This window comes from Paramisgurnus dabryanus, chromosome 8 (assembly GCF_030506205.2).
Source record: "Paramisgurnus dabryanus chromosome 8, PD_genome_1.1, whole genome shotgun sequence".
NCBI classification, from domain to species: domain Eukaryota; kingdom Metazoa; phylum Chordata; class Actinopteri; order Cypriniformes; family Cobitidae; genus Paramisgurnus; species Paramisgurnus dabryanus.
In genome coordinates this window covers 3,734,792-3,755,940 of record NC_133344.1, presented here as the reverse complement: position 1 = coordinate 3,755,940, position 21,149 = coordinate 3,734,792, and the positions used below count along the sequence as shown (strand labels likewise).

At 36.8% G+C, this 21,149-nt stretch overlaps 2 protein-coding genes across 2 annotated transcripts in view; one reads left to right on the top strand and one right to left on the bottom strand.

Annotated features, from left to right (window-relative positions):
• Positions 1 to 21,149, bottom strand: part of LOC135771698 (uncharacterized) — a 232,922-nt gene that overhangs the window by 151,666 nt on the left and 60,107 nt on the right. The window lies entirely within an intron of this gene.
• Positions 1 to 21,149, top strand: part of LOC135771613 (uncharacterized) — a 37,336-nt gene that overhangs the window by 10,998 nt on the left and 5,189 nt on the right. Inside the window, exons 6-13 of the mRNA XM_073815452.1 lie at positions 3,552 to 3,725; positions 4,219 to 4,392; positions 10,122 to 10,295; positions 10,516 to 10,671; positions 15,859 to 16,032; positions 16,745 to 16,918; positions 18,154 to 18,327; positions 20,502 to 20,675. Coding sequence (XP_073671553.1) covers positions 3,552 to 3,725; positions 4,219 to 4,392; positions 10,122 to 10,295; positions 10,516 to 10,671; positions 15,859 to 16,032; positions 16,745 to 16,918; positions 18,154 to 18,327; positions 20,502 to 20,675 — 1,374 coding nt within the window. The remainder of the gene's footprint in view (positions 1 to 3,551; positions 3,726 to 4,218; positions 4,393 to 10,121; positions 10,296 to 10,515; positions 10,672 to 15,858; positions 16,033 to 16,744; positions 16,919 to 18,153; positions 18,328 to 20,501; positions 20,676 to 21,149) is intronic.

Sequence of the window (21,149 nt, the reverse complement as noted above, 5' to 3'; positions counted from 1 at the left end):
ATTATAAGATTGTGTTTTATATAATACACAAACACTTTTGTGCAGTAAGGGAATGTAAATGTTATTCTACATCAAAAGATTATAAAGTGCAAGTTTCTGAGCCATGCACACGACAGTAAAGAAATCCTCTCAGATGACAGTTCTATAGAGAAACTATATGCAAGTGGTTAAATAAGTTTACTTCAATTGCATTATTCTTATATAACTGATTTCTGACTACAACATTAGCAGGAATCCACATTGAATGAAACCTTGTATCTGCTGAGTCTGCACTAGGGTGACCACCGGCTAATAAGCCCAAGGGGGGACAAGGGGTGTGTTTCTGAGGGACAATGTGGGACACTCCCTGGCCCGGCGGTGCACCCGACCCACGGGCCGACTTATAGTGGTTTACCCATTTCTAGCACATACCACCTTACACTGCAAAAAAAACGTATTTTCTAGAAAAAAATCTTGTATTTTTGTCTTGTTTTCAGTAAAAATATCTAAAAATTCTTAAATGAAGGTGCTTTTTCTTGATGAGCAAAACGACCCAAGAAAATAAGTCTAGTTTTTAGACAAAAAAATATCAAATTTAAGTGATTTTGTGCACAAAACAAAAAAATCTGCCAATGGGGTAAGCAAAAAAATCTTGAACATTTTTTCCTTGTTTTATGCACAAAATCACTTAAATTTGATATTTTTGGTCTAAAAACTAGACTTTTCTTGGGTCGTTTTGCTCCTTAAGATAAAGCATCTTAATTTAAGAATTTTTAGATATTTTTACTGAAAACCAGACAAAAATACCAAGACATTTTTTTTCTTGAAAATCATTTTTTGCAGTGTACATGGCATATTAATAATGCCCTATTCCCCTAAACATGATGTATGCTCATGAATAGGCCAACCAATGTGTATTTTTTTAAAATAAAGTTTCATAATATTTTGAACATTCAATGATTGACAGATGCACTTTCATTTATGATTAACTTTAGCTATTTAATTTATTTTTCATTATAATTTATTCACTTTAAATAAATTATAATATAAAATTATACAATTAACAGGAATTGCAGTTGCTCAACAACACAGAAACAGTTAAAAAAGTCTTAACTCACAACTCCAGGGGTTCACGCAACGAGAAGGGGGAGGAAGGATGGTGAACTTGCATGTTAGTAAAGGCAGGCGCAGGAAAAAAAACTGTTCAGTGCACTGTAAAAAAAGTCCGTAAAAATTTCAATGTTATTGCAGCTGGGTTGCCGGTAATTTACCGTAGATTTACATTTATGTTATTTACTGGCAAGAGTTTGTTCAAAGTTAAATAAATTTTAAATATTAACAAGTCTTTATCTTTACAGAATAAAACTATACAATAACAGCCTCATGCAAAGCATTCTGGGAACCAGAAATCATCATCAACCTTTTTCTGTTTTTTTGCTTCAGATTTTGTTTCCTAGAATGTTTTGCTTGATGCTGTTTTTTAGTTTTACTCTGTAAAGACAAAGACTTGTAAATGTTAAATGTTCATTTAACTTTGAACAAAATGTTGCCAGTAAATAACATAAATTTAAATCTACTGTAAATTACCGGCAACTCAGCTGCAATTTCTACGGATTTTTTTTACAGTGTGCTTTGGAGACACCTTTAGGACTTTCAGCCACAAATATTTATTTTCCGAGTCTTTCTTGTACCCACACCTTCTCTTTTTAATTGATGATGCGGTGCAGAGTCAGACTCAGTCTCTTTTTCGAATTGGAAAGCGCGCATCTAAAAGGGATGCACGTGCGTGGCTGCGTGCGGACTGCGCTGTCATGACAACAACGAAAAGTTGACAACAACCTAGTCAGCAGTTCAGCTGAGGGGCAACAGTAGCGTGCGAGCGGCGAGCGAACCTGAACTGTCTAGTAATGTTCGTTTGGCTGCCTGGGGCTCAAGGATATAGAGCGACCAACTTTTTTTAAGCAAGCATTGCGTGACACGGTCTCAATTTGCGGGACGCATGAATTGGGCTTCAAACGCTGTGCGTTCACGCGGTACGCGGGACGGGTGGTCACCCTAGTCTGCACAGAAAAGTGTAGTAAAGAAGATAAAGATATGTGAAAATATGTGCAAAAAACTTATTTGATTATTGGAATTTTTGTCACAGGAAAGGGACATGGCAAGAGTTTTAAAGATAGAACAGATAGAAATTACTACACAAACTCTTATGCATGACATCGTAAGCCTACTTGACAATCTAAAGATAAAAATTATTAAAGATTAATATTCTTTATTGTACAAAACCTCTGTTAGTGTTGGGTATGATTGATTGCTGTTTATGAATGTGATCAGCTTGTTTGTCTTGTCAAAGACAAAACGGCTGCTCCATAAAAACAAGATGCACAAGTACATAAACATTATATTTGTATTTTTTATATGTTTTAAATAACATTGCTAAACAATCTATCTTTTTTATTACATGTTAAATTTGAAATGCTTGTCATATTAATCGTGCATCTTATACAGATTGCACTCTATAATGGAGAATACATGACTGCAACAGAGTTTATGTATCACCTCTGCTTAAAAAGGTGCAATCTAATTTTGTTTACATGAAATAAGTCTGCTCCCAAGCAGGTTTAATCTTACGGACCGGTTGCTATGACAGCAACTCTACGATGAGCTTCGAAGAACCAAATAATCCAAGATCAAGCCAAATCATCAACAATCAAATCCAGCTAACCGAGTAATCCACCTATGAAGAACGGACCCCAGGTCTTTTTTGTACTTACATACTGTTTGGGGACATAACTGTTTATGGCTTTTGGCTCATGAAGCGATCAAGTTTTTGGTGTTATTAAAGTGTGAAGATCCGGGTCCCAATATTTTAATCTTTGAGGTAAAGCATTTGGATTTATTTGGTGGCCTTCGCGGGCCTTAAGAGGGCTCCCTTTCTCCCTGGTAGAAACTGATTTCCATCACCTTACAATGAGGACCGCTCTCTTGGTGGCACTCATCTCTATTTAGAGGGTGGGGGCCTGCAGGCCCTCTTTTTTCCCCTTAGTGCCTGAAGTTTGGGCTGAGAGACTCACATTATTAGACAGATATTATCTGTTTTAAAATGCCCTGCTGGTGTTAATGGTCTGCTCCTCCTCCTCAGATAATGACCCCCTTACACTTGCCATTTAGCATTCAGCATGGCACGTGATGACTTGCCTGTGCCCGCTTTAAGGATTGACAGAATGTCGAGTGGACGACAACAAGGGAACATCTTGGTTATGACTGTAATTACAATATCCTGATGAAGGAAACAAGACATTGTTCCTCCATGCTACAACATACAAGCGAATGAATGGTGCTTTGCCATCTTTTATACATGCAAGCTTGGGCAGAGACTGGTATTCAAAAACCATTCGCCCAATTTTATTTGCATAAAAAATTAGTGCTCAAGAGCACACCTCTACTGTCGACATGTTGTCTCATTCCCTCCATCAGGGAACCGTGGTTACAGTCGACCCCCCCAGTTTTGTAAAGTCCACATCTCTGTGTGATGATCTCTGTGTGAACAAATTGTGTGTCTCTGTTCTCTTCAGGTTGTATAAATGTGATATCATGGATGAAGGTTGTGTTGCTCTGACTTCAGCTCTTATATCAAACCCATCACACCTGAGAGATCTGAATCTGTCTTATAACAAACTTAGAGATTCAGGAGTGAAGCTGATCTCTGATGTACTGAAGAATCCTGACTGTAAACTGAAGATACTGAAGTAAGAATGTGATCTGATACTCAGACAGAAATCACATATAGATTATAATTTTGTTGTATGTCTCTCTACAATTACAAAAAAAGATGAATTGAATAGTAAGACTTTATACCGTAGAGATCATAACATCTGTAATGGATTTATAGAATTTTAATCTCAGTAATGTATTTGATAAATGAAAATGATGTTATTCATCAGAACACTTAACTCTAAGAGTTAAACATAACTCATAAACATCAATATCACCAAATAACAATTACACCAAAATCTTTCAGAAAGAGAAGTAAAAGAGAAAATGTTATGTGTGATTAGAGGAATCAACAGTTAATTTACTTTTAAATCTTACAGATGTGTTTTAGTAAAACACAAATACACATAAATGAAACTAAAATGAAAATGTTCATAAACGCTAAATGACGACAGGAAGAAAAACTAATTCAACTCACTGTAGATTTGATCTGTGTGTGAACAAACTGTGTGTCTCTGTTCTCTACAGCTTGAATAAGTGTGATATCACAGATGAAGGTTGTGTTGCTCTGACTTCAGCTCTGAGATCAAACCCATCACACCTGAGAGATCTGGATCTGTCTTATAATTATCTCACAGATTCAGGAGTGAAGCTGATCTCTGATGTACTGAAGAATCCTGATTGTAAACTGGAGTTACTGGAGTAAGATTATGATCTGATGCTCAGACAAAAATCACATATAGATTATAGTAAGACTATATAGAGATCATAACATCTGTAATGGATTTAAAGTACAATAGTCAACATAGCCATTTGTAGCCATTTAATCCTCAGTTTCAAAACAATGTCACAATTTCATCTTGATTCAGTTCATATTTACAAGGCAATATTTTCAAACAAACCAGACTTTGTTAATACGTCACATGTGAGTAAACTGGTCAGAGTGCATCTTTTTATTTTCTGTGATTCCGCTCAAAGTTGTCCGTCAGGATGGACTGAAGGCAGCTTTACAGGATTATTGTGTGGCTTTTTTGAATGTGTGGTTATTTTACTTCAATTGTTTGTGCAGGAATCAAAACTTAGGTGGGACAACATTCTTACCATGAACATATGTGAAGAAGAGCAATTTAAAGCTCTTTTTAAAGAAACAAGTGCACATGGTGTGTTATGGCTCACCAGAATTCATCATTAAAAAGCGTGTGTGTGTGTGTGTGTGTGTGTGTGTGTGTGTGTGTGTGTGTGTGTGTGTGTGTGTGTGTGTGTGTGTGTGTGTGTGTGTGTGTGTGTGTGTGTGTGTGTGTGTGTGTGTGTGTGTGTATTTATTTTAGCCGCTGTACTCTGCTACTTATCTTGTACACCGACTTTTCTGTATTTTCTCCTGTTTTTATTAATGTAAAGCTGCTTTAAAATAATTAAACAATTGTGAAAAGCGTTATATAAATAAAATAAAATTAAATTGAAAAGATGCACTCTGAGCAATTAAAGGAGAGTTTACTCGCATGTGACTTAAATTTACAAAGTCTGGTCAATTTGGAAATTGCCTTGTGAATACGAACCGACCATGGCCGGACTTACCATTGGGCTTGAGCCCAGGGGCCCCGGCCAATAGGGGCCTCGATGCTTGCTGGCTTGCGTTCGTTTGATTTGTTCAGTCGTTTTCATTATTTATTTTACAGCCTATTGGTTGGTGCGGAATTGTTTGGTGCTGCATTTGATTCGTTAATATATATATGTCAGTCATCTTGGTGCTGAATATGATGCACTGAGTTTACTGCTTTTGAAACACATAGATACTAGTATAATAACGAATACGCGAAATGGGAGTCATAAATGAGCTTTACAGATAACGAGAAAGAGCAACGCGAAAATGAAGCGCTCAGTATGAAAAAGATTACTAAAGTAGGCTATGGTCTTGTAACTCTGTTTTGTCTTGTTTGTTTGTAATCTAACGTGATACGCCGGTATACGCAGTTTACCCACTAGGAATGGTCAAGGATTTCCGTATACCCATTTAAAAAAGCGTGAGGATACTTAACAGTGTGTGACAAACCTTTGACACTTTCATTCACAAATCTGAATCACTCACCATGCGCATGCTCCACTTGCTACTTTGGCGGGTTGAACCTCATATACAGTCGGCTATTTGGTATTTGGTGCATTTGACTTCATGCGGCACTGCGCGATCCGATCATCATATGAAATCAAATTATCACGGCGCAAAAGTGACTGTAAAGCAGACGGGTGTATTCATGTGGTTCAACAACAGCCAGAAGAATGATGTCAGAGTACCGCGAGAGCGATTCGAGAAATCACACAGAGAAGTCTGCTTTCTAATCGCTCTTGCGGTACTTTGACATCACCAAGCGGTCTGTGTAGCGCCAAATAAAATCCAATATGCACGCAGTCTGCAGCTCACACGACACTGTAACCAAACTATCCCTGTGGAGAAGTAAACGAGTGAAGCAGAGCTACGAAACATAACAAAATCCGGAGAGTTAACAACGCACATGTCAACATTTAAATCATCAGTCCAGTTTATTACTTCATCTGGAGGTGAGGATTCACTAAATTATGGCCATGTTGATGTCCTGATGGTTTTTGATATAATCCACTAGCTAGCCTACTGTACCTGTAGTTTCTCTTTCAGCATGTTTGCTTGTGCTTAACAGAATCACAGTTTAAACTTCTGAAAAGTGTTCATTTTATATCTACGTTCAAGGTTTTAATGCTTTAGGTTCATATCAGACGCAAACATTAATTAATGATCATCTTCTCCACTTTGGTTTTTGGTGTCTAATATTACATGATGGTCTTGTCATAATTATTAAATAACATCCTAAAATATTTTCTTTTTCATTCTTAAACACTGCACCACTTATATGCACAAAATACACTTATGGTGTGTAATAAGGTGAATGTTTATCAAGACTTATTATTCTTTTCTTAAGCTAAGTCTAACACAATGATTTGTTGTTATGGGGTATTTTTTAATGTGCATGATTAATTTGGATTTGTGACATCCCTAAAAATACATGATTTAATTTTAGACTGGGCTTATGTTCTGCTATAGAGATATAGGGGCAGTTTTCTAGTCAGGTCTTATCCTAGTCCAAGACTAAAATGCATGTTTGATCCGTCTTAATTTAAACACATCTTGCACTGATATATCTTAACATATATCATTGCCATTGTTTTGTCTCAAGACGCACACTGTGTTATTTCTCTTAAAAATGAGACTTGTTCTTTTTAATCCACAATGAGCTTGTGCTCAAACTTTAATGTACGAACCATTCAACAGCATAACATTCTCTCAACTCACTCTTATTTTTACTCCCTATCTTTCAACATGCACCATAGTCATATAACACGGTAGTTCCCTCTACTGGTCACATTTAGTATCACATGTGATTCATTACCTATCAACACACACACCAGTAATCTTTTTTTAAGGTTTGTTTGTAAAAACTACTTGAATGCCCTAATATAGCCTAGCAATAGGCCTAGTGCTAGATTAATCTAAACCCTGTCGGGAAACTTCCCTTAAATGTAGTTCTATGATATATTTTTTATTTTAGGTTGTTTACTGTATGTGCACTCTCAGAAGATAATTTACACAAGCTGTCATTGGGTGGTACCCTTACAAACAGTACACCTTTGTACCTAAAGAGTGCATATAATGGGTACAAATCTATCTCTACCTATATATCTGTACCTAAATGATAAATATTAGGACCCATTTAAAGGGTACCGTCCCAGTGACAGCTTTTGTACCTTTTGTTCTGATAGTGTAGGGCCCAAAATGTATTCAAGCCCAGGGGCCTCCACCCTGTTAAGTCCTGCCCTGGAACCGACCCAACATGAAATTGCAACATTGTAGCAATTTAACCCCTGGTTTCGGAACAAAGCAATCGATCTACAGGTCTGAAAACACCCTAAAATTATCTTATATAAAAGGTTTTGGTCCACTTCAAACGTTAAAGGTCATGTTCTTTCTGATCCCATTTTTAAACCCTAGTTAGTGTGTAATGTTGCTATAATAGCATAAATAATACCTGTAAAATGATAAAGCTCAAAGTTCACTGCTAGGCGATATATTTTCTTTAACAGAATTCGCCTTTCAAAGCCTACAGCGAACGGCCTGTTTGGACTACAGCCCTCTACTTACTGCTTTAATGACATCACTAGAACAGTTTTTGACTAACCTCCACCCATGGGAATATGTCAGTCGCCAGCTAAGCTAATGGCAAGCTAAGCTGCTATCGAATCACAACACACTAAACAAACTACACAATCAGAACTCGATATGTATTTCTTGAGGAGGGACTTCAGAACGAGGAGGAAATCAGCAGTGGCGGAACTAGAGTTTTTTTAATGGGGTGGCAAGGGGGTGGCCAAAGGTACTTTAGGGGGTCCATAGTCCATAAAAGAAAATTACGTGTAACCATGTATTGAGAAAGCATAAATTAATATTTTGATCGCATTAGATGTAATAAGGGTGAATTTTAAATCTTTCTACTGTATTTCTTACATCTGATTTACTGTCTGTTAAAGGGATTCACCCAAAAATGAAAATTCTGTCATCATTTACTCACCCTTATGTTGTTCTAAACCTGTATTTTATTTTAATAAACACAAAAGAAGATATTTTGATAAATGATGGTAAGCACACAACTAATGGTATATCCATTGAAATCAATCATGTTGTTTTTATTACTACTATGGAAGTCAATGGTTAACAGCTGTGTGCATACCATCATTTCTTAAAATATCTTCTTTTGTGTTCATCAGAAAAAAGAAATTTGTACAGGTTTAGAACAACATAAGGATGTAAAAATGATGACAGAATTTTCATTTTGTGAACTAACCCTATAATGAAGCAAAAGATCAGGAAATCTAAACTCCATGATAAACCTTAAACTTACTTCAAATAGCAGAGCTCAACGCAAAGGATGTTTGGATTAATCTTTATTTACGAAGACACAGAAGATGCAAAAGTTTTCTTTTTTCTTTTGATATTTAATTAACTTTAATGACAGAGAGACTTCAACAGGTTAGGCTAAGACCAAATGCAATAAAATGTTTATTCGTTTAAGACGTACAGTAACCAAATGTTAGTATGAAAATCACCAAGACAGCTATTTTGACATATGACCATTTGTCCGTTTACGCCAAAAGACGCGAACATGAAGTCGTTTAAGCTCTGGCTGTGCACGCGCACTATCGGATGTGCGCGTCGCGCTTCAAGTTCAATGTGGCAATCCAGTCGAATTAACAATACAGTAGCCTATAAAGATCACGTCAAGAATGAAAACATGTTGCTGGGTTTTCTTGTAAAAAGAATTGGCAATCTTAGACTTTATTCAGTCCACTGGAAAATTACCACACTTCCAGCATATACGGTGAAATCATGTAGTATTAGCAATGTACGACTTCACTACATCATTTTAAAGAGATTACATACAAGCATTATGTAGACATGACATTTATCTTCTGATGGTATGAAAAGTATTCGTTAAGTTACAGTAATTTTTCTGACGCGTTTTTGTCACACACAAAAAAGGACACTTTAACGTTTTAAATGATGTATAAATCATATCTGTATGTTCAAAATCAGCAGAGTAATCCAAGTCTCTTTGCGCAGTGATTGAAAAATAAAGAGTTTGCCCGCGACCGCAGGGAGGGTTACTCATAATGTTCGTTTTTAACAATGTGCTGCGCTGCCGCACGTCGAAAATAAACATAGCGATTAAGTGAAAGTAGCGGATTAAATTTGGGGTGGCACACGGGGTGGCCAGTGACATGTCAAGGGTGTCCAGTGCCACCCTGGACACCCCTCTGGCTCCGCCACTGGAAATCAGCCCGTTTTGATAGAGAAAACAGTGCTATACCTGTACAGATAAGTCAATTGTGTGGAAAAATACCACTTTTTTTTACATGTGAAACATGAACACCTTATATTGTGCACTGTAAACACAATCATAGTTTCAAAAACACAGAAAGAACGGGGCCTTTAAATAGTTTATTTTAATCTCTGTGTAGGGTATTTGATAACTGAAGCTGATTATATTACAACACTTTAACTCTTACTGAAAGTCACAAACATAAAACATTACAATTGAATTACGATGAGAATAAAGTAAAACAATAAAATCATTAAGAAATAAAATCATAAGTGAAAATGTTGTGATGTCTAATGAGAGGAATCTATTATTACTGTTTAAAAATATAAATCACACAGTTAATATAAACATAAATTGAAGAAGTTTATTTACTTGTAAATCTCACTGATGTGTTTCAATAAATCACTAACACGCATTAAACTAAAACGAAAATGTCCGTAAACACTAAAACATGACAGGAAGAGAAACAAATTCAACTTATTGTATATTTGATCTGTGTCTGAACACACTGTGTGTCTCTGATCTCTACAGATTGTCTAGTTGTGATATTACAGATGAAGGTTGTGTTGCTCTGACTTTTGCTCTGAGATCAAACCCATCACACCTCACACATCTGAATCTGTCTGATAATAAACTAAGAGATTCAGGAGTGAAGTTTATTTCTGATGTACTGAAGAATCCTGACTGTAAACTGAAGATACTAAAGTAAACTCTCTTACTTTAAAAATGGTGGCTTAAAGGTGTTTTACATTTGATTAAAAATAGTCAGTGTAAGATTAAAATAAATTTTTAACATACAATTAAAATGTATCAAAAATGGATTGATTGTTTGTTTGTTTATTATTTTATTTTGGATTTTAATGTGAATCCTGTCAGTTTTTGTTGTTATCTGAGAGACTGACGTTTGTGTCTCTGTTCTCTACAGGTTGTGGTGTTTTAATATCACAGCTGAAGGGGATGCTGCTCTGACTTCAAACTCCTTACATGTTACAAAACTGAATTATATTAATCTAGAAGATACAGAAGTGAAGCTGATCTCTGATGTACTGAAGAATCCTGACTGCAAACTACAGATACTGGAGTAAGATCATTTCTAATGACTTAAATAACAATTTAACACGATAATAATAGTATAATAAACCCCACCGATGGTACAGAAACACAATTTCAGCTTAAACTATCAGTTTCAGGATCTTTGTACAACATAGGGCTGTGCAAAAAATCGCCTGCGATTCTCATGCATGTTTCATCAGTAAAGCCGGTTCGGTGATTAGAAGTAAATCGCCATCAGCTGGTTTCAGAAGGAGCGGCATTTACTACACAGAGCCGTAGTTCACAGAGAAACTAGGAAAAATCGGGTTCAAAATTGACTCTGATAATCTATGCGATTTTGCCTAGCTTCTCTATGAATTACAGCTCTGTATAGTAAATGGCGCTCCATCTGAAAGCAGCTGATGGCGATTTATTTCTATTTACCGAACCTGGCTTTACTGATGAAACATGCATGAGAATCGCAGGCGATTTTTGGCACAGCCATAGTACAACACTCATAAGGTTGAATATCATTATACTGCCCTACAAAGGCAAAAGACCTTAACTCGCTAGAGTGTGAAACTAAGAAAAATGAATTTAAAGTTTAGACTTATAGTGAGTTTCAGTTGTCAGTAAATTTCTTCTTTATTTTTATTTTCTCAAAAAAACATAAAATTGACTCAAAATACTAATGCAACAAATAAAGGAGGTCTTGAATGTCTCAAAAATATCAATAAGTAATTTTTGACCAAAAACGATGTTACTGCCTTTTGCCTTTGTAGGGCATTATAGCTGTCTGATAAACAACCTGAAGAAGTCTATTAATTCAAGAAGTCTATTAAAATGTAAATCCAGTGAAGCAGCAGCAGATATATCAGTTGATCTGAGTGATCTTACTAGAGTTTATATAGTAACTTCAGTATATTTCACAGGTATGTAGAGTCTGAACCATGAAGACATTTAAAACTAATACACGATTATCTTCAAATCAATAATTAAGATCACAGACAGACAGCGAAGAGATCTGAGTGATGGAGTTTATAATGTGATTTATTATTTCACGCAGAATCAGCTTTACTTCTGTGCGATTACTATTGATATGTTAGGATTTATAATCAACTGTAAAACAATAAATAAATATAGCTGCAAGCAGCGATGGCAGACCCTCACATATTCTTTTCATCACTACATGGTGCCTCCCAGAAAACAAATATCAAGTGGGTAAATATCAGTGGAATATTTTATGTTGTTACTGACCTATTTGTGGACTGTAGGTAAAAGTAGCCACACATTTTAGACAAACAGGGGCACTAGTGAGCCACTAAATTACATGCCTTTGTCTAATCATTTTGGTCACACTTAAGAGCCGACAACTGTGATTTATGTGTCAAATTTTAAGTTAATCTAAGCACACCAAGAGCCTTAAATATGCCTGAAATAAAAGTAAACTTTGGCAACAGCGTTCGAGAGATCAAAAATCTACACTCACCGGCCACTTTATTAGGTACACCTGTCCAACTGCGTGTTAATGCAAATTTCTAATCAGCCAATCACATGGCAGCAACTCAATGCATATAGGCATGTAGACATGGTCAAGACGATCTGCTGAAGTTCAAACTGAGTGTCAGAATGAGGAAGAAAGATGTTTTAAGTGATTCTGAACGTGGCATGGTTGTTGTTGCCAAACGGGCTGGTCTGAATATTTCAGAAACTGCTGATCTGCTGGGATTTTCACGCACAACCATCTCAAGGGTTAACAAAGAATGTTCAGAAAAAGAGAAAATATCCAGTGAGTGGCAGTTCTATGGGCGCAAATGCCTTGTTGATGCTAGAGGTCAGAGGAGAATAGACTAGGCTTGCCACGATGGTCGGTGAAACGGTGATAACCGGTGCTTCAGCCTCTCACCGGTTAGATAACTTGCCCACCACGACACCGTCTTTCACCGTCGTTTTGATATTTTCGTGTAATTAAATCATTTAGTTCCGTTAGAGGGAGCAAACACTTACAACTGAATGTGTCTGCTGACTGAATTTAGTGGAGCTGAACGCGCGTCACGTCACAGAGCATCAGGTGTCAGATTTCATTTATTCCTGTCAGAGTGTGCGAGGCAAGCTGACTGACCAGACGAAGACAGAAGCCGCGCCCGTGTGCTTACTCGTTTATGTTATAATATACATATATGATGTTTGATATAACCGAGATCGTTTTGTTCTTGTGTTTTTCATCAAGAAAAATAATAAACCCATCATTCAAGCAGCGCTTTATGGAGAAGTAGCCGGTTGCTCTGCTTGGGACTTGCGGGTTCTGTGAGACTTACCTGGGCACATTGACTCAAGCACTAATTAAACCAGCTGTTGCACTCGCATTGCACGCAAATTCATACGCGATTTAATGCAGCGTACGCAAGCACTGCATTTAAACAGTTGTGTAATTCAAAAGTGAAAGTAAAATGTGCACGTCTGCATGCGCATTTATAAGCCCCTCCCACTCGGTGAAACCGGGATCACCAGGTTTGTGACGCGCCGATTAACCGGTGAGAAAATTCTGTCACCGCGGCAACCCTAGAATGGACAAACTGGTTTGAGTTGATACAAAGGCAACAGTAACTCAAATAACCACTCGATACAACCGTGGTATGCAGAAGAGCATCTCTGAACGCACAACACGTCAAACCTTGAGGCAGATGGGCTACAACAGCAGAAGACCCCACCGGGTGTCACTCCTGTCAGCTAAGAACAGGAAACTGAGGCTACAATTTGTACAGGCTCACCAAAATTGGACAGTAGAAGTTGGAAAAACGTTGCCTGGTCTGATGAGTCTTGATTTCTGCTGCGACATTCAGATGGTAGAGTCAGAATTTGGCGTCAACAACATGAAAGCATGTATCCATCCTGCCTTGTATCAACGGTTCGGGCTGCTGGTGGTGGTGTAATGTTGTGGGGGATATTTTCTTGGCACACTTTGGGCCCATTAGTACCAATTGAGCATTGTGTATTGTTTCTGACAATGACCATCACTTTATGACCACAGTGTACCCATTCTCTTATGGCTACTTCCAGCAGGATAACGTGCCATGCCATAAAGGGCAAATCATCTCAGACTAGTTTCTTGAACATGAAAATGAGTTCACTGTACTCAAATGGCCTCCAGATCTTAACCCAATAGAACATCTTTGGAATGTGGTGGAACGGTATAATATAGATATAAAGATATAATATTCTTTTATATCCAAAAATCAAGTCATAAACTTAATATTTAAGAAAAGTCCAGTAATTACAGTCCAGAAGGTTGTATTCAGGTTGATTGGGACACTTCTAACATTCATCTTAATGCCTGAATATACCCTACTACATTGTTTTAACCCTTAAACAGGCAAGAGTGGAAAACGTTGAGCAAAAAATCATTTCATGACATTTTTTGTATCATCTGGACTTATGTAAAAGATATTCATTGGAATTTTTTAAATATTTGATATATTCAGGATTTTATGAGTTGTATCTCCCAGGATACATTGCCCTATTAAGGTATAAAAAAAGGATTAAGTCATCAAAATTTATTTTTTATTTGCAGCAAAAATTATGTGATTCTGAAATCCTCTCTTGCTCTAAAACATGCCATACATATTTTTTCATCGATTTTAAAAAGTGTAAACAACAGGTTTACTAGTAACAATGCATGTAAATAACACAACTAAATGTAAGTAGGCCTAACTAAGAATGAGCAGTTTTTGAATGTCTTTATTGGCTTCGTTGGTGCTTTTTCTGCTCCATCTGCAAAAAATATATTTTTTTTAGATAATAATAGTTTGGTAAATTATTTAAGAATTGATTAATTTTGCATACAACCTGACCTACCCCTCAATGTAAACTATATGGGTCTATATGTGTTTCAATCAGAGGCCTCTTATTGGCTGCAATTTAGAGGAATGCATGCCTGGCATGAGGAAAATTACCTAAATTTCTTGGTTCTAATACACCACTGCACTGTCACAAAAAAATTCATCTTCATCACTTTTCTCAAAATCTGAAGAATTCATTGGTATCAGCTCTATAACTCATATTTCCTATTATTCCTTATACCATAAAATTAGCTGTTGTGAAGCCGTAAAAGAAAATATCCAGTTAAAATGCTAAGATGCAGTCACCTAAATATACGAATATCAGTTTAACCTGCAAATTTGATCATTTGTTACATTTTTCAACTTAAAATACAAAGATAGGCAATATTGTGGTTAATCCCTTTTTTATACCCTAATCAGGCAATGTATCTCAGGGGATACGTATATTTCAAAATGCGCTAAATAACAAAATAAACAACATATAACCAAATTTTCTTCTTTAGCACCTCAAGACAATGTTCACAATTAATATTAGCAGTATTAATATTTTTTTTAAAGAAGAAAAGTAAGATTAATATTAATTTACTTACAACAAAATCTGACTGTCCTGCAAAACCGGTGGCCATGTTGGATTTAGGTCAGGCTGACCAATTGATAAAAAAAAAACTTGAAGCAAATAATGTTACCCACATATTCAAGACAGACCAAGGTTTGATAAGTGATATAAGGATTTGATTGAAAAATCTTTTTTATGCCCCAAACAAGACACTGAAGAGAGCGTATCCCGTGGTGCACATTGCCTGTTTAAGGGTTAACATACGGACAGGTGACACTGTCCTATGAATGACAGTTTCAGTTTATTCAAATCATTAAAGCTATTGTGGCCAATGAGGGCATATTAAAAACACGAAGTTGTTCACTTGAAAGATTCATTCAAAAACATGTAAGTTAGTACGTAACACCACTATCTCGCATTAAGTGCACTACATTTCTTCAGTCATACATCCCTCTTTCCCATTGCCAGTGGCGGATGATTTGATGTTTGTGTCAAATTTCAAGAGTTTTTAAGCATATGAAGGGACACAAAGTGCCCAAAAATGTAAAAATAAATAAATACATTTTAAGAAAAACAATAGGGCTTTGCACTTTTCGGTGCAGGCCATTCTGGCCTGCTCTTCTGTGCTCTGGCCCTAGTAAATTTTAAGGACAATTCTAAGGGTGTTCGGGCTCTATTGTTATTAAACAAAGCAAAAATAATAAGATTTTGTACCTACATTGCAGGGTGTGGCCTGCTCATCAGTGCTTGGGCCCTAATAAACTAACAAAAAAATTCAATGTTGATCTGATGTGTGTGTTGTGAACTGAGAAATTGAAATTTCTATCTCTGTTCTCTACAGGTTGTTTAAGTGTAATATCAGAGAAGAAGGTTGTTTTGCTCTGACTTCAGCTCTGAGATCAAACCCATCACACCTGACACATCTGGATCTGTCTGATAATAAACTAAGAGATTCAGGAGTGAAGCTAATCTCTGATGTACTGAAGAATCCTGACTGTAAACTGGAGATACTGAAGTAAGATTGTGATCTGAAGTTCAGACAGAAATCACATATAGATTAAACTGAGACTATATAGAGATCATAATCTGTTAATGGATTTATAGTATTTTAATTGAATCTTTGTAATGTATTTGATAACATTTGATTTTAGTTCATCCCAGCGCTAAATGTTACAGAAATTCAAAAACATAAAAATTAAAATTAAATTATGATGATAAAAAGTAACAAACAAAAATCATTTAGAAATTAGAACATAAGTAAAAATGTTATGTCTGATGAGAAGAATCAATTTCAAGATTTCATTACTGTGTAAAAAATATAAATCACACATTTCATATAACCATAAATTGATTAAGTTCATTTACTTGTAAATCTTACTGATTTGTTTCAGTAAAACACGAACACACATAAATGAAACTAAAATTAAGATGTCCATAAACACTAAATCAGGGCTATTCAAATCTTACCCTGGAGGGCCGGAGCACTGCATAGTTTAGCTCCAACCCTGATCAAACACACCTGAGCAAGCTAATCAAGGCCTTCATGATCACTAGACAATCACAGGTGGGTAAGTTTGTTAGGGTTGGAGCTAAACTATGCAGTGGTCCGGCCCTCCAGGATAAGACTTGAATAGCCCTGCACTAAATGATGACAAGAAGAGAAACAATTCAACTCACTGTAGATTTGATCTGTGTGTGAACAATCTGTCTGTCTCCATTTTCTACAGTTTGTGTACGTGTGATATCACAGATGAAGGTTGTGTTGCTTTGACTTCAGCTATAAGATCAAACCCATCACACCTGACACATCTGTATCTGTCTGTGAATAAACTAAGAGATTCAGGAGTGAAGCTGATCACTGATGTACTGAAGATCCCTGACTGTAAACTGAAGATACTGCAGTAAGATTATGATCTGATGCTCAGACAAAATCACATATATTATTATAGCAAGACTATATAGAGATCATAACATCTGTAATGGTTTTATAGGGTTTTTAATCTAAGTACTGGATTTGATAACTAAACTGATTAAGGGCTGTGACTGTTGTCATAACCACCACACAACCACGGTGGTGAAGTGCGACCCGCGGTGGTAAAGTGGGACCCACAGTGTTGTGCATGTCACAAAAAATATGAATTACAGTTTCGCCTAGAAAGATGTTTTCAAGTTCGTATGAACACAAATGGCCAGCAGACTCTGAGTTAGTGTGCTATGTGCAAGCGGAGGCAACTGATATCAGTGATGACCCGCTACTTGGGGGCAACAATGAGGCAAGATATTTTCTCTTGGTCACAGTTAAGAAAAAGTATCAATCTGTGCTACCAGTACACGCGCTATCAAAACTCGCTTTTAGCACAGATGGAAACATTATAACCACAAAAATATTTCTCAGTTGAACCAAGTGTTTTTTTACATATGAAAGTGCTACAGCACGCACATAGGTGACGATCCGGTGGGTGCTCTGGGGCTGGGCTTGAGCACCCACCGAAATGGCCAAGCACATATGCTCAGATGCTTCACAATTCCCATCTAAAATCACACAAAAAACGTGACCGCGCCATCGCTGCTAGGTAACCTAAGCATTGCTTGACGTTGTGACGAACACCCACAGGCGGAAAAATACAGCGCTTATGAACACGCATGTTTTTTAAGAGACGTATATCTGATCCTCGTTTACATTATTATATTTTAAAATATATGTATGCATTATATATAAGCTTATAAGCATCAGTGCGTGCATACACATACCCTCCCACACACATTCTATAACCACCGCACCACTGTGGTGAATTGGTACATTGCCACCGCCACAGCCCTAAATTCATCACAACATTTTAACTCTTACTGAAAGTCACATCTTTTGATAAATAAAACCTTAAAATTGAATTATGTTTGAGGATAAAAGCAAAAATCATTCAGAAAGAGAAACATAAGAGAAAATGTTATAATGTGTGATTAGAGGAATCAACAGTTTATTTCCATGTAAATCTCAATGATGTGTTTCAGTAAAACACAAACACACATAAATGAATCTAAAATGAAAATGTCCATAAACACTAAATTAATTAAGGAAGAAAAACAAATTCAACTAACTGTAGATTTGATCTGAACTGTGTGTCTCTGTTCTCAACAGCTTGTGTAAGTGTGATATCACAGATGAAGGTTGTGTTGCTCTGTCTTCAGCTCTGAGATCAAACCCATCACACCTGATAGATCTGGAGCTGTCTGATAATAATCTAAGAGATTCAGGAGTGAAGCTTATCTCTGATGTACTGAAGAATCCTGACTGTAAACTGGAGATACTGAAGTAAGATCATCTCTCTGATAGTCACACATGCACTGAGGATTAGTTAAACATATACATTTCTTATATTTTCTAATAAATAAGAAACACACACTAAAATGTAAATGATATATAAAGTCAATGATATATCTGATCAGTCTCATAAATTATACTGAGACATCCATGCATCATCAAAGTACTGCAGTATTTCACTACATCACAATCTGTGAAGATTAAAATTACAGTGGCCGACAGGGTTCACTGCACTGCAACGAAAGAAAACACATGCAAATAGAAAAAATACCAGCAAATCAAGAACTCATCCTTATCTGTTTGACAAAACATGCGTTGCAAATACTAGCAACACAAAGAAGTAAAAAAAATGTGGACAAAATGTTCACCATATGTAGCCATTAAGACAAATATTGAATTCATACTATACCATACTATAGTCTCCCAATAATCCACAGGCTTCTCCAAATGCTCTTTCGCAAACTTTAACCAAGCCTCAACATGCTTTTTGTTCAGCAATGGAGTCTTGTGTGGTGAGCGTGCATGAATGCCATGGCAGTTCAGTGCATTGCTTAGTTTTCTTTGAAACAAAACAATTTATTTGACATCTTTGCTGATATTATTGTGTATGAAGAGTTTTTTCTTCTCTAGGTGTTGTGTTTATAAAGATGATTAAAAACATCAATCCATCATTGACACTGACACTGATCTTTACACACTGTAACATCTTTAAATGTAAGATCAGAGTTATGTTATCTCCAGCTGATATTCCTCCTGTAATCAGTGATGGGCAGTAACGCGTTAGAAATAACGGATTACTGTAATCAGATTACTTTTTCAAGTAACGAGTAAAGTAAGGGATTACAATTGCAGAAACAGTAATTAGATTACTGTTACTTCCCCGTAAGCAGGCTGTGTTACTGCGTGATTTAACCTTGACTTTGTTTCGTGAGACAGTCTCGTGTCGTGACGCGAGTCGAGTGACAATGACGTTATGAGTGTCACGCCGTCAGTCTGTGTAGTGTTGAACATGAAGAGACAACATGGAGCGCGGAAGAGAACAAGACTATGCAGCAAGTTTAACCCGGTTAAAGTTGACAAAAACATCAGCGTCCGCTGTACACTCTGCGTGGGAATAAAACTTTTATCTACAGTGAAAAATTCCACCTCAAATCTGAGCAAACACCTAGCAAGCAACCCCTGAACCCCCAACTGACATGACCGCTACGGCTCCATCTCATACACGTTCACGAAAAATCTGATGTAAACAACAGACTATATATCTATACTTTATGGATTATACACATTTGTGGACAAAAATGGTCTTTTGATGATTTCTATTAGATGTTTTTCCTTGGGTTATTCACACATGTGAAACAGACTGGATTCGACTCATGATCGTTATATTAATACCAAGGTAAGAAGTCCCTTTTATGTTTTGCATGTTGTCATTTGGACTTATGTCACAAAATACTACATTTATTATGCACGGACGTCACCTGGGGGTTCTCTTGCTTTGGCTCTGCTAAGGAGTTCCAGGTCCCTTCTTCCTTATCTGTGAATAGGCCCTCCGGATTCTCGGCTCCCCCGGGCTCTCTGGCTGCTAGGCTCTGCCCAGGGTCACTCCATCCTTGCTGGCTTCCCCGTCATTTGTCTCCAAGGTGTTGACTGGGGTCCCCCCACCCCGGCCCCCGCTGGTGACTCCTCCCTGGGGCTCTCCTTCTGGCTTTCCACCAGACACCTTCTGCTCAAAGCCCTTCCCAGGCTCCTCCTATCCTCGTCAGCTTCTGTTTATTGACTTTTGTTGTCGTACAGTGTTGTTTTAGTTACAGCGTGGGACACGCCTTGGGAGGTGGGCACACTGTTAGTTTTCATTATGTTCAATCATCACTGTGTTCATTGTCATTATTTTTAATAATGTTCACCTGTTTAGTTTATTAGTATCATTGTCCTCACCTGTTCCCTCCTTGTTATTCCATGTATATATTTCGTTTGTGTGCTCCAGTGAATGTCGGTTCTCATTTGTCTATGCTGTGTGTTGCCATCATTGTCCTGTTAATAAAGATTCCTGTGTATTTTGTATCCAGTTGTCCTTTGTCTCCTTGTGTATATAGATGCGTGACAATATATTTGTCTACAAACTTTGTAGTTTTGCATCATTTGTATAAAGTCTCTGTTCTCTACAGGTTGAGGAGTTGTAATATCACAGATAAAGGTTGTGGTGCTCTGAATTCAGCTCTGAGATCAAACCCATCACACCTGAGAGATCTGTATCTGGATGGGAATAATATCACAGTTTCAGGATTAAAGATAATCTCTGATCTAAAAGATGACCCACATTATAAACTTGAGACAGTACGGTGAGTAGAGCTCATTTAAATAAATGTTTAAAGTAAACTCATACAGTGTAATTTAAATCCTAGAATATAAATATTAGAAATAAATGTAAATTGATCTGCTGCTGTTATAGGCTGTGTATCCTTTAAGCCAAACAAACAGAAAATATGAAGTGTACATAAACAACAATTGATGCTTTGTCAGATCAACACAATAAGTATTCAATCAAATGTCTGAGTCTGTTTACTTAATGTGATGTTGAGTTTGTTCACTCCAGGATTTAATACTGTGATCTTACTCTTCTTACACATTATATATGATGTTTGTTTATGGGGGTTTGTTTGATAGGCCGACACCTCTATAGTTATGCACACTTGACTAGATGTTCATCTTAAACTCTTTTTATAACAACTTGGCTTTTATTTAATGTTTGAAGCATTATTTATCAAATCATCAGAATACAGACAGAAATAACAACACAAACACAATATATACAC